The sequence below is a fragment of the Semicossyphus pulcher genome, unplaced genomic scaffold, assembly GCF_022749685.1.
Source record: "Semicossyphus pulcher isolate SPU_LCO1_2020_fin unplaced genomic scaffold, fSemPul1.0.p SCAF_15, whole genome shotgun sequence".
In the NCBI taxonomy this organism is placed as follows: domain Eukaryota; kingdom Metazoa; phylum Chordata; class Actinopteri; order Labriformes; family Labridae; genus Semicossyphus; species Semicossyphus pulcher.
Genome location: NW_027211659.1, coordinates 28,492,501 through 28,506,590, shown reverse-complemented (window position 1 = coordinate 28,506,590; position 14,090 = coordinate 28,492,501). Strand labels below are relative to the sequence as shown.

The 14,090-nt window shown below is 42.5% G+C and overlaps 2 protein-coding genes across 3 annotated transcripts in view; both read left to right on the top strand.

Annotated features, from left to right (window-relative positions):
* The first annotated feature begins 351 nt into the window (after positions 1–351).
* On the top strand, positions 352–4,127 carry med4 (mediator complex subunit 4). 2 transcript variants are annotated; one of them, XM_069663307.1, is made up of 8 exons: positions 352–438; positions 611–677; positions 1,058–1,228; positions 1,944–2,001; positions 2,085–2,171; positions 2,254–2,385; positions 3,344–3,524; positions 3,626–4,127. In XM_069663307.1, the coding sequence occupies exons 1-7, from the start codon at positions 365–367 to the stop codon at positions 3,514–3,516; spliced, it is 762 nt and encodes a 253-aa protein (XP_069519408.1). In that variant the 5' UTR covers positions 352–364; the 3' UTR covers positions 3,517–3,524; positions 3,626–4,127. The 2 variants fall into 2 exon arrangements, with proteins under 2 accessions (XP_069519408.1, XP_069519406.1); XM_069663305.1 differs by having other exon boundaries at positions 3,344–4,127.
* A 1,821-nt stretch (positions 4,128–5,948) lies between these two features.
* sucla2 (succinate-CoA ligase ADP-forming subunit beta) overlaps positions 5,949–14,090 on the top strand; it is a 19,209-nt gene continuing 11,067 nt past the window's right edge. Inside the window, exons 1-4 of the mRNA XM_069663424.1 lie at positions 5,949–6,044; positions 9,380–9,575; positions 11,129–11,228; positions 12,151–12,313. Coding sequence (XP_069519525.1) covers positions 5,961–6,044; positions 9,380–9,575; positions 11,129–11,228; positions 12,151–12,313 — 543 coding nt within the window. The 5' untranslated portion in view covers positions 5,949–5,960. The remainder of the gene's footprint in view (positions 6,045–9,379; positions 9,576–11,128; positions 11,229–12,150; positions 12,314–14,090) is intronic.

Sequence of the window (14,090 nt, the reverse complement as noted above, 5' to 3'; positions counted from 1 at the left end):
CAAGTATTTTCATCACCAATTACTTAAAGTATCACAATGAAAGGAAAGCAGTATGTTCAGGTCTGATTTGATAGATAGATAGATGACGTACATTTGTTTTGTATTTAAATCATAATTGATGAAATCTTTTCATGGAGTAAAATTTTACTGTAACGTAATATGAACATACTCAAGTAAAGTACTAGTAATTAAAAAGTAATTGTACTAGTACAGTACTCGCGGAAATCCACTTGTAGTCTTTAAATACTACCAGCAGATGGCAGTAATCAAACATGAAGGGTGCTTGCTGCCGTAATACTTCAAAGAAGAAGACAATCTGCCAGACATCAGTTCCTGTCTTGCGCAGAAGCGACTCTAAGCAGCTATGGCGACGGCGGCAGAGAAGTCAACGAAAGAACGGCTTCTGTCTGTGTTGGATGATTTGGAGGTTTTATCCCGGTAAAGTCTCCCAGTTTTTTATGATGTCACGTTTACACTCTTTTAAACGTTGTTGTTGTGTCACGTCTGAAGGCTTTAATCGGCTGTGAACCCGCTGTTGTGTTTTACATTTGCTAAGCTAATATTAGCCTCCATTATTTGAATTGTCCCTCTACGTGTGTTTATATTTCAGGGAGCTGATAGAAATGTTGGCTCTGTCAAGGAGTCAGAAACTACCCCAGCCAGGAGAGGACACTCAGGTAACACTACACACACACTCGAGCAATGCCCCTACCTTTACGGGAGAGACCGTGATAACGACTGTTAAGACCAGCCAGCCCCAATCTGCAGTCATTGTTTTTACACATAAACCATTACGTATGAATGTAGAACCGTACATTATTATTACCCATATTTCTGTCCTTGTGCTGCTGCAAAACCCGAGATTCCCATTTGATGACCAATTAAGGATGATCTTAACCTTTTATGCAAAGCCACAGAAGATCATGTACATACAAGAATGTGCAATTACTGACAAGATAAAACTTCTACGTAAACAAGTCCAGTTAAAGAGGAAAATAGTTCAGATTATTCCCCCTTTTTGTGCATATTAAATGCTTAACATGTGTGTGTTCCTCAGATCCTGGAGCTGCTGGTGCAGAGGGACAGGGAGTTTCAGGAGCTGATGGAGGTGGCTCAGACGCAGGGGAAGGTGCACGAGGAGATGCAGTTGCTGGAGAAGGAGGTGGAGAAGAGAGACAGTGACATCCAGCAGCTCCAGAAACAGCTGAAGGAGGCTGAACACATCCTGGTAGGTGGCGCTTTTTCATCCACAATGAGGTCTAGTATTACCCTTAATAAATTTGGGCAATGCTGACAAGTTCAAACATTACGCTACTATTTCCTCACTACTTTGATATTCATAATGGTGTGTTATTGTGGCTGTGGATATGACTGTTGTCATATTTGAATACTATACACATTCCAAAATCTCTTTCTACTCTGTCTTTAGTAAAAGGGCAGACATGTTTGTATTCATGAACTGTCTGATGGCTCCAAAGTTATAGGATGTAACAGATAATCTGAGGTAGAAGGCATCCAAAATATGTAAACGGAGTAATGAAGAACTAAGCAGTGTGTGTGTTGTACAGCTGGAAATGCAGGAGGATTAAAATCTGATCACTGCTGTGGTCGACTGAAACGAATTCCTCCCACCACAAAAACACAGGGACCTATGACCTCTTAGCATCGACAAAAACACAGAACATGACGACAACAAAAAGACACACAGTGACTGGAGAAACCATCCTCTGATATAGGAGAGGGGCCTCTCGGCTTGTTTCTAGTACAGATTAACAAGCACTCTGGTCCAGTGTTGGTTTGATGTTATGGAGCTGAGAGGTTGTTTTACTTCAGTGGTCCTGTTTAATGATTGTTCATCAAACATTGAACCGTCAGAATGTTTCACAGATATTCACTGCAGCTTCTTCTGTTGATCTAAATCGTCTCCCTCTTCTTGTTTTCAGGCCACCGCTGTTTACCAGGCCAAAGAGAAACTCAAATCCATTGATAAAGCCAGGAAAGGTGAGCTGACACACCTGTTCTCTGAGGTTGTTATTTCTGAGGGTCTGTCAGTGACCTCATGTTGTTTACTTTGTTCTCTGCAGGAAGCATTTCATCAGAAGAGATCATCAAGTACGCTCACAGGATCAGTGCGAGTAACGCCGTGTGTGCTCCGCTGAACTGGGTCCCAGGTAGGAACCAAAGAGTCTCTGCAGGTTCTCAGGTTCTGGTTCTCAGGTTCTACCTCACTGCTGACACACCTGTTGTTCTCAGGTGATCCTCGCAGACCCTACCCCACAGACCTGGAGATGCGCAGTGGCATGCTGGGTCACATGGCCAACCTGCCGACCAATGGGGTGAACGGACACCTGCCAGGCGATGCTCTGGCTGCTGGGAGGCTGCCAGGTGAGTCATTCCAAAGGTTTACTGTGGTTATTCATCATTCAGCATGTCTGTGTGGTTTTACTGTCTCATGATCCAGAAGTTACGTCTCCTCACTGTAGTGGCTGCATGGAAGTCTTTTATTTTTTTACACCAGTTAAAACGAACTCATCAGCCGTGGTTTCCTCTCGTCGACTCTTTTATCAGCGAGATATTCTGGCTGAAAGACAGATTCTTCTGGTGGGGGTTAGATTCAGTCACTGATGTCAAACCTGCTCATAATCCACTGTTTTCCATCTTCTTTGTGTTCGAACACAAACAGACTTTTCTCTTTGCATTTAAAAATCAGAAAAGAACTGTTGGACTAAAAAGAAGACACTGCTGAGCTGTGATTAATCACAGGGCGAAGGAAACAGCTGTTATGTGAGCAGATACCCGACTCTGTAATCACCTGACAAGATACAGAAGAGTGCTGTGATTCTCTGGCTCTGCGGTTACAACCATTTCCACTTCATGCAGGTGGATTTTAAAACTGGAGTACGTTATCTGGAGTAAATCCAGATTCGGAGCTGTAACTCACTCGATTTGATAACTCTAGATAAATGTGCTCTAGCTTTAGTCCTGGACGACCAGCAGGAACCATCACTCTGAGGAGAAACTATTTTAGGCTCATATAGAAGTGTTATAAACGTTAGGGCTGCGACTCTCTGGGATTCAATCATTTCATCACTGAACCATCACCTGTGATCATGTATAGGTATGAACGCTGACTGTGTCTGAATAACAAATCTACGCTGATCCTTATAAACTGAGTACATTTACAATTTACATACAGTACATACATGACCACTACATGACCAACTGTCCCCCCCGACCAGCTGATGTGATGTCATGTGATGATGTGTCTGGAGCCTCACGAGCCGGCTGGGACAATAACCCGTTTCCTCTTCTTCACTCTCCGTCTCTGTTGTTGTTTCCTCAGACGTCCTGACGCCTCACTACCCCTGGCAGTCCTCGGACGTCTCCGTGGGGATGCTGCCTCCTCACCACGGCAACGACTTCGGCCTGGAGCCTCCGGGTCACAACAAGGAGAACGAGGACGACGTGGAGGCCATGTCGACAGATTCCTCCAGCAGCAGCAGTGACTCCGACTGAACCACTGTGTGTGTGCGTGCGTGTGTGTGTGTGTGTGCGTGTGTGTGCGTGTGTGTGTGTGGTCACCAATAAGCAAAGTCTGATGTACTATCTTCATCTGTGGCAGCAGGGAGCAGGACTCGTACATGGAAGGACAACACTTAATCTAGAGGACCGTCGTGTTCTTTCTCTACAGGATTTCCTGCAGGTAAACGTTGAGCTGCAGTTGTTCTCCTCAGCTGAACTTCAGTCTGTGTTGGAGATTTATTTGACAGTAACAAAGGAGCTCGTTGGTAAAGTAGAAAGAAATAGATTCAGAGATTAAAACAGACGCTCCGGTCTATTATTAAACCATCATTTATGATCGTCAGCTGAGGTCTTCACTTCCCCACTATCTGTTATTAAAAAAGTGCTTCATTTATTTCCAGAGTTTGTTAGAGGAGCATCTAATTTTCCTTATTGATCCTAACGTTGCAAAGAGCAGAAGGCTGCGTGTTTCTGAACTGCTAATAACAGCATCATAAGGCATCTTTAAATCTCATTATTTGTTGCTTAGCGGGGAAAAACAGACTCTGTGTTCTGTTTGTGGCCTTGAGGACTCTTTAGTTAAATGTCTGAAGATGTTATAATTACGATAATTGAATCAGTCAGTCATTCAGAAGCCTGCATTTTTCCAAAGAGATAATCAGGGTCACATTTGAAGGATTTAATGTGGGGATTTAGAGCTCATAGGAATCAGAGAAAGCTGTTCCTCCAGAGTAGAAAGAGCCATGGTCTTCAGAGTCTCTACTGAAGACGTGGAGGAGGGAAGGAACATGGCGGGTTTCTTGAGGCTGTTCCACCTCCGTGTGTAATCGTTATGATTACTGAGCATAGAAACAGCTAGCTTAGCTCTGTCAAAACGTAACGACTTGTCAGGATGCAGAGAGTCTTGCCGTCACTTTGAGGCTGTCAGAAATAGAGAAAAAAGGACCTCGACATAACCCAGTAAAACCAGGACTAGTTACCTAACATATGTTATTATTGAGCTTCAGAGGTGCTGGTAGGAGGATTTTGGTACTCTTGGACACATCAATGCTTGCCATTTCCCCTGTTTATAGTTGCTAAGCTAAGCTAATTGGCTGCTCCATGTTTTTTGTGCAGACATGGCAGAGGTATCAATCGACTCCTCTAACTGTGCAAGAAAGTGAAGGGCTCCCAATGTTTCCGATTGTTTCTTCCATAGCGTGTGTTTGCACCAGTTTCAGGCCTGTTTACAAAAGCAGGCTGGATTCTGTGTTTTGCTAGCATACACGTCAAACAAAGTGTGCAAACAAGTTGAACAAAACTCAAAACCTCACAAACTGAGCTCCGATCTGAGCCAGGACTGAGGCCCAAACAGAAACCAATCCCTAAATGTGACTTTTCCTGCTCTTTGGTGACTCGTGTTTGGAACTATAACTATGTGAGTGTGTATCATGTCTCCAGTGTGTGTGCCTGTATAACTATGGACAAATGCTGCTAATTTACCTCCGTGTAAATAAGCTTGTAAATACGCAGCCTTGTAAATAAATACTTTTTGAATAGAAATGATGTTGGTGTGTGTATTTGATGGTGATAAACCAACTTGTAAAAGTAAATTTAAAAAGGAAGTTAAAGGCTGAGATTATCGCAAAACCCAAATATACAGCAGCAGGTCCGTTAAAGGAAACGCAGTTTATTGTACCATGTAAAGACCCCTCCCTCATATATCAACCTGCAGTAGTTTCACACAGTTTGAATTAGTACTGTATGTCAAAGTCAGGCAGACAGCAGGCCAGGGTGGCTCCAATCGTAGAGCTGTATGTTTTTTTTATTGTTAAACTTTTACTCATCAAAAAGAGTAACAATGGGTAAAATGAATATTTCTGGAATGTTATTTTTAATTTGCTTAACTTTCTGACAATTCTGAGTTATTATGCAGTTATGATTGAAGAATTTAGGTGAAAGGCCCGAATAAGGCTATATTTGCACTGTGCCAAGGCCATGACACTGCTGCATTCATGGACTCTTTGTAAACTCACAATGTGAAGTTTGTTATGAATCAGTAGTGTCTATTTGTGTGAAAAGGCAGAGTAGATTAACACACTATCCAGCTTTTGCAATAGGTTTTGTTTTATGTCTGAAAACATGCAATGTATCTAATTTGCATTACATTGTTGTTCAGAAGAGAAGACAAATGGCATACAGAAGATATTCATTCATTCATAGTCATTCATTTAGCATGAATAGTTATAGATATGGATCTAGTTAGAAGTCTTTTTTTCCTCTTCGTTTTAAACTTCACTTTTCAGTAATCTAAATGTATTTCAGTTATGTTTCATGGGCTAGTTTGAGCTTTAATTTGAAAATGATTGTAAAGTGTCCGACAGCGCTTGAAGGAGGCACTGGGGAAGCCGACTTTGCTGTTCACTACGCATGCGCGGCATTACTCTGTAGAGGGAGACATGGCGACGTCCCTGATCTGCGGCCGTTTGACGGCTAGCCTGAGAAATTCAGGGGCCAGAAACACTATCAGCGCCGCTTCCAAGGTGAGTGTGTGTGTCCATATTAGAGCAAAGACTCGAGCTTTCAGAGCAGGTCATTGTGACAGCGCTACACCCTCCCTGAAGACTGTAATTTATCCAAAACTGACAGGGTCAAATTTGACATTAGCTCATATTCATTGAGTTTCCGTTGTTTTGGCTAACATGCTAACTAGCGCGGAGCTAGCGTTACTGGCGTGGCTGGAGCTGTCACTGCTGCCGAGGTGACCCAGCAAAAACATCAGCTAGCACACACGTTATCAATCCGTTAGGCCTCACTGTAGTCTGGTTCATCAGGTGATAGTTTTAGATTGTTTTTCTGGAGGGGAATGTGAACAGTGACCACAGTTAGCTGTAGCTCAGTGACCTCCACCACCGGCAGCTGTTAGCCCAGCGGAGGAGAGCTGCTGAGCTCTGCGCCATCGCATCTGTCCCGCTGTGTCTCCTGTGAAAGTTATCTGGACAAATCCGCTCAGCCCCAGAGAGCAAAAACAACAGCTTTCACTGCAGAGAGACACACAGCAGGGACTAAAGCCAGGGAGGAGGTGCACGAACATGTTGTACTGCAGGGTAGCTGGTATTCAGAAGGTGTCATTGTTTTACAAGTACAAGCAAGTCACAGCTGGTGGGAATTCATAAATCTGTTGCTTTCATACTCAAGCAAATCCTGTCTGATCTGGAGCTTCAAGTTGAGCTTGCTTGGATTTGTATAACCTTGTTTTGTAGTTTAAATGTTTGTTTTTATGTTGTCTGCTCAACAGTCCCATATCAGTATTGACTATGCCACAATTTATAATCAGGTACACAAAGATGATCAATCATACCCAAGCAAATCCCGAGTTACTAAGGTGGAAGAAGGTGGGTCCTCATGAATATTTAAGCAGTTATTTAAAACTAGATATGTGGGAACTGGTCATTGTAACCTTTTTAAAAGCTTAATTGTTTCTTTATCTTTATTTCAAGGCTGCTTTATGGAAATATCAGCAGTGATTTTACTCTAATTTATGATCAGGTAAACAAGGACAGTAATCAACACAAACTGTGTCAGAGGTCATCACAGAGCAGCACAGAAGCCTTATCTACCAGGCAGATATGAGATTATAATTAACATTTTACATTCATTATCTAATTTCCTTATTTCAGTTGTAGCCATAATAATATTATCCCATTGAATCGACTGTCCTCTAAGTGTGATGCAGTGATTCTGACATCATTACTGATCGTTCTGAGCGTCACACGGTTTGAATAAATAAGAACACACACTTTGGATTAAGAAGAGCGACAAACAAGAATGCTTCAACCAGTGTCCTGTGTAGGGTTAGTTCCTTATCACATGGTGGTAAATGTGGTTCAGAGTGTCCTTGTAGATTTGGTTGTTGGTATCAAACCCTGCCTCTGATTCTGGTTCATTATATTAAAACAAAAAGAATCATTGAAAACAGGAACGTCCTTCAGATTTAGACAACCATTAACAAAAACTAAGAGGTATTTTGTGAAATTCAACAGTTACATTTGGGGCATTGTGACCATACATGAAGCATCAACTGGAGAAATAAAATGGTCCATTCTAACACCTGTGCGTCATGTGAGGGAATTCCTCTCTTTAATTAAGTTGTATGTCGCTGAGATGTATTTTGAAAGGTTCATTGACCATGTTTTTAAACTTCCTGTCTGCACAGGAAGTGTAGATTTGTTTTAGTGTTTTGCTTGTGATCATCTCACAAATTATTTGACCAGTTTACAATATAATGCAAAAATTACAGACTTTATCCCACGACGGGCTTACAAACATGTTATTCATGTATTGTTACACACTGACCACTTATCTGATTTTCTTCCACTATTACACCACTAAGGACTTTCATATACATCTCAAAAGGAAGTATTTTCACATCACAACAAAACTTTGGCAAATAATCATTTCTGAAAATCTCATACTTGCTTGTTGTAAAGCGACATCAATGACCACGTTTGTCATATTCCATCGGAAACTAGTTTGCATATTAACGCACAGAGTAACTAGAATTGGAGCAGGTTCCCATGTTCCACCGTCTGCTGTCTGTGCAGTTCAGTCCTGACATGAAGTCTGAGCAGCTACGACGTGCAGTCAGCTGTGTTGGAGCTAAACTGGGATTGAAACGTGTATTTTTAACCCTTAAAGACGTCTTCTGTTTGATACACGTCAGGATGATACTTGATTTGAACTGATGAGGCCATTTTTGTGTCTCATCAGAAGTATTTTAGTTTTATATGTTACCATTAAATATGCAGTTCCTGATTATAGATAGTTTTTAGTCTGATCATTGTGATGTAATTCCATTATATATCTGTTTAAACATGGTGTGTGTGTGTGTGTGTGTGTGTGTGTGGTGTTCTTTGTATGTTGAAAAATAACAAACGTTATGATCAGGTTGTTTCTGTTGTTGCAGCCTTAACCTGACCTAACTGTGAACTATTACACAGCATAGTTATAAAGTTTCCTCTGTATGTTAGTCATTTGTACGTCTTGTCTGCTGTATGAAAGCTTTACAGTAAAAACACCTGTGAGAATCAGTAGAGGCGATACTGATGAGGTTAAATGCTTTGATTTTCCTCATACCAATCTTTGTGATCACATCGAGACATCCTCATACACAGTCAGGTAAAGTTAATAGTGGCAACGACTCATCAAAGCTATACAGACACAACACCAGTTTTACATATTGACTACTTTACTTGAATAACTTGGAGCTGTTCGATGTTGTTGTCAGAGGCCAAAGAACTCATTTTCCTTGGCTTTATTCTGAGCGGGACCGTCAGAGAGCTAACCCCTCCACATGTTGAGCTCCTGCTGTTTTATGTTCCTGTGCAGCTCATATTATGAGGTGGGGGAGTCTGTTGTGTCAACACTTCATCCCACCACAGCCAGGATCACTGTCTGTCTGTCACTTCACACACCAGCATCTCTGACTCCTGTAGTTTTCCTAGATTGTGTGTGTGTGTGTGTGTGTGTGTGTGTGTGTGTGTGTGTGTGTGTGTGTGTGTGTGTGTGTGTGTGTGTGTGTGTGTGTGTGTGTGTGTGTGTGTGTGTGTGTGTGTGTGTGTGTGTGTGTGCGTGCGTGCGTGTGTGTGTCCAGCTGACTCTGTTGGTTTCATTTCCTTCCTGAACTTTCCGCTCTTGCTTGTGTCCTCCTGCTGAGTGTTGCGCTTCCACTTACAAGAATGTCCCTCTGTTCCTCAGCAGTTTTCCAGACAGCAAACAGCTTTGTTTGCACTTTACAGGGTTTTTCTGTATTTTGTGCAAACATTTATCTGTCCATAAAGTAACTGATCGCCTGTGTCTGTTCCTTTTGTTCCTGCAGGTTCTGGGGGGTTCTTCAGGTCTGTTGGGAGGCCATGTGTCCCAGCTGCAGCCCCCCCACCTGCAGCAGCAGCAGAGGAACCTCTCCCTGCACGAGTACATGAGCATCGGGCTGCTGAAGGAGGCCGGCATCTCTGTGCCCGACGGCTTGGTGGCCAGCTCCTCAGAGGAGGCCTACAGCGTGGCCAAGCAGATCGGTGAGCTGCACTGAGCAATGATCAATGATATCAAACACATTTAGACTGAAAAAGAGACATAAATGTAGGCCAAGCATGTGTTGTCTTTACTGAACCCAGAGCGCCATATTTTGAAGTAGCTGACAAAGAACTAATTTCTTAAACTGTCAAAAGGCTGAGCAATCACTAACGCTAACTTTTGGTTCTTGACTTGACTTCCAAACACATTTTAGAAGCTACCGCAAAAGTTTTAAGGTTTGACACCTAATGTTAGTCTTTGTTTAAGACTAGATTAGCTGATACCTTTTAAAGTAGAACTAATTAGAGTCATAGAAGCATGTGGCACGTGTGTACCAAGTTCCAACAGTGCTGTCAATTTGCTGTCTAATGTCACATGTCATAGCGGCATGCAGACGGAGCTCACGTGCTGGCTGCTGCTGTTCATAAACCTCTGCTTACATTGTCTACCACACAGTTTTAAGACGGCCCTGATAATTAAACTGGTAAATAAACATTAAAAAGAGCAGATCCACCTTTTATTCATTAAGCTCCTCAGTGGAGAGGAGATCTGAGGGGCTGCCAGGTGATATGCAGCACATTAACATAAACACACAAACAATTAGCTCAGCCCATTTTTAGGTTAGTTTTAGTGTTTTAACGGGAGCCGAATTATTCGCAGAGGTCTCCTCCTCTCTTAAACAAACAGACCTGATCATTTAAACCAGTAAAACACTAAACTAAGAAGCTTCATGTTAAAAATCTGTGTTTTTCTTAAGCACTTCGGCTGCGGCTAACGTTAGCTTAGCTTGTCTCTCTGATAACTTATGATTGATGATACGTTTTTTCAAGGAGTTGAAAACAGAAAAACGTTCTGAACTGTTTTGTGTTTGAAATGTTGTTTCTTGGTTTTGTTGCCGTACTGGATTTTAAATAAAGGTTTTTTGAATGATACCCTGACACGGTTGTGTTCGTTACAAGCAGCTCACACCCCCTCAGAGTGTCCTGACCTCTGCTGACCTTTGTGTGAGGAGGTTTTAAATAGCTGAAGCTGTTCAGTAAGGAGACAAACACTCCGTCTAAACATAGACTCTGCTGCTTCACTGCGATCACGTTACACTTCTATCATTCCAGAGTAACTTACTGTTGAAATCAACACCTGACCTGTTTAACTGTCCAACATCTAACCCGAGTCTGTTTCACACTCAGCCTTTAACTGCATGTTAAACTAAATATTAAGATATTAAATGAACCTGTACAACTTTACAAACGAGGACAAATATTTGTCTTGTGTTTCTTGAATAGAAGAATTTCCCCAAATTAGTAAAGAACACAAAGATGTTCAGTTAATATTAATTATATAAAATCTATGTAAAAAAAACATCTAAAATAAATGTCATGTTAAACATTTCCTGACAACTAGAGGAGGATTGGCATTGTTGCTTGATCTGTTCTCTGATTGGCTGAAGGTTTGATGAGACATCAGTCATCTTATTCATCTATTATAGTTCATATCATTGATTGACAGACTAATGTGTGTGTGTCTCCCTGTGTGTGTGTCCCTGTGTGTGTCTTAGGTTCAAAGGACCTGGTGGTGAAAGCTCAGGTCCTGGCCGGTGGGAGAGGGAAGGGGACATTCGAGGGCGGGCTGAAGGGAGGAGTGAGGATCGTCTACTCGTGAGTATTTCAGCTTCTGACACCAAACACAATCTAACACCAACAACACATCACCATCCCGTTTGCAGGGGCTCCTGTGGGAACAACATGGGCATCAGTGACTGAAGCAGCTATCCAACACAGAGGCTTCACTGCTTCAGACACACTGCAGACCTGCAGCTGCTCTGATGAAGTTATGTCACGTATTAGAAGTGATTAAATGAATCCGTATACATCCCGTGTTTGATTATTATTTATTTTGCTGAAGCAGTTTATCTTCAATGAATGATATTTCAGTTATTGCATCTCCGTGCGTGCTTTATGAAACGTGTTGGTAACCTGTTGTTAAAAAATGACAGACCATACATATAATAATTTTATTTCATTTCTTTTTTGCATCGAATCTGAAGGATTCTAACTTTTAAATGTGGTTTATATAAAATGTATTAGATCTAACATGTTGCATCCTTAAATGTAACCGGAGAGACGCCTCTTACACAGTCTGTCCTTAGTTCAGTGAAATACAAACCAACACAATTACTTTAAAAGCCTCTTTTATCCACGCATGAGAAGACTCAAACATCTGCTCTCCAGGATGTGTACTACAGAAATAAGGTCCTGACTTTCCTTTGAATGGCTGAGGAGCTGCAGGCGTCAGGAGAGTGTTTGCTAAGTTTTAATTGGCACAGCCGACTGTCTGAAAAAGTGATTGGTCACCTTCTCGCTGAATGTCACGAGTGTGGCAGGAAAAAGCTGCAGGAACAGGAGGAGATGACGGTTAGCTTCTGGATGCTTTTAAAGAAGCTGATAAAGATTCCTTCTGTGTTCTGATCCGTTCTCTTTACATATACTCGAAGCAGACGCTCTTTAAAAATCTCTCAGGTTACTACTCCATGTGATTTTACCTGATCACATGATGTCTCCTCCCTCCCTCCCTCTCCAGGCCAGAGGAGGCTCGAGACATTTCCTCCCAGATGATTGGTCGAAAGCTGTACACCAAGCAGACCGGGGAGGCGGGTCGGATCTGCAACCAGGTGTTCATCTGTGAGCGCAGGTATCCACGCAGGGAGTACTACTTCGCCATCACCATGGAGAGGTCCTTCCAGGTGAGCCAACACACACACACACACACACACACACACACACACACACACACACATCTCTATTAAGGGACAAACATGTACATACAGGGGGCAGACTAAGATAAGATTATATTTACACATGTACAGGTGTGTGCTTGTTGTGATGACTTACACCACTAGATGGCAGCACTGTACTAAAGTTGATGATGGACTGCAGTGGTTTTGGTCTCACCCCTTTAATGGCCTGCTGAAGTGTGAATGTATTCAGAGGAGGAGAGAACGGTGGCTGTGTGAATGAATGTGAGCAGGAAGTTGATGTAAAGTTGATTTCACTGGCTGACTGCATCTTCTTTCTCTTCTCATCTTATAACTTAATAACTCGTATTTAAAGAATTTCATTTGTGAAGACAGATCGATCCTTTTTAGTCACTGCATGTTATATAACCACACTAGGGATGAGCATTTCCATTAATCTCAATATCTGAGTCGTCTAATTACCTTATGAACGAGTACTCGAGTATTCGTCCCCATCCCTAAACAAACCTTTGTTGGAGCCATCCAGTTAGCAGCGTATGGAATATACACATATATAATACATTCTAAATGCTAAATAAAAACAGTCCAGTACACAGCCTGTCCGTGCGGGGTGCGTGTGCTGGGGGTTCTCAGTCTGCCCGAGGGGCAGGCGGTGAAGAGGGGGTGTCCGGCGTGTGAGGGATTCTTCATTATGTTTGTGGCCTGTGTGAGGAGACGGCCTGAGTGGATGTCACTCAGGTTGTGTAGGGGGGAGGTAAGAATAAGACAAATGAAAACAGATGCATTATAAACATCCTCAATCTCCAACATCAAACATTTTCTAAAGTCAAAATCCAAACCTCCAAAATGTGTCGCAGATAATGATTCTCATCAGAGGTCTGTCTTCACTCTGCTGCGAGCACAAGAACAGTTCTCAGATGTGAGTCTCTGGAACAAAACCTTTAATAATACAGAAGTGTGATGAGATCTTAAGAGCCTCATTTTTTGTGAGCCCACAGCTTTACTGTTTGATTCACTCGCACCCAGGGACATGGATCTACACCGGCTCCATACTGTGCTATTCAACTGAATAAAAGCCTGAAGGCAAAGCTCAGTTTACCAGTCGACCAACGTTCCAACACTCACCTGTGCTCGTGAGCTTTGGGTACTGACAGAAAGATAACATAATACTTATTGATTCTCAGGGGGGGAATCCGGGTGTTGCAGCAGCACAAAGACAAAAAAGAATATAAAATAATGAAAATAAAAAAAAGAATGAGGTCGCGGATACAAGCAGCCAAAATGAGTCTCCTCTGCAGGCTGTCTGGGCTCAGCCTTAGAGGCAGAGTAAGGAGCTCGGACATCCGGAGGGAGCTCGGAGTAGAGCCGCTTCTCCTTCACATCAAAAGGAGCCAGCTGAGGTGGATCAGGCATCTGATCAGGATCCTCCGGAACGCCTCTCTTTGGAGGTTTTCAGGGCATGTCCAACCGGGAGGAGACCCCGGGGCAGACCCAGAGCTGGCTGGAGGGATTATATATCCCACCTGGCCTGGGAACTCCTCGGGATCCCCCAGGAGGAGCTGGACGCTGTTGGTGGGGAGAGAGACGCCTGGGTCACTTATCTGGGACAAGTGGGAAAAATTGGATGGATGGAAAATGTCTTTAAGCTTATAAATTACTTTAATGGTTTCCAGGAGTTTGTTGTTTGACAGTTGTGCAATGAAAAAAACAAAATGTTGGAGATGTTGGAGTTTATTTGTGTCTGCTCTCGTTTGTTGACATGAAA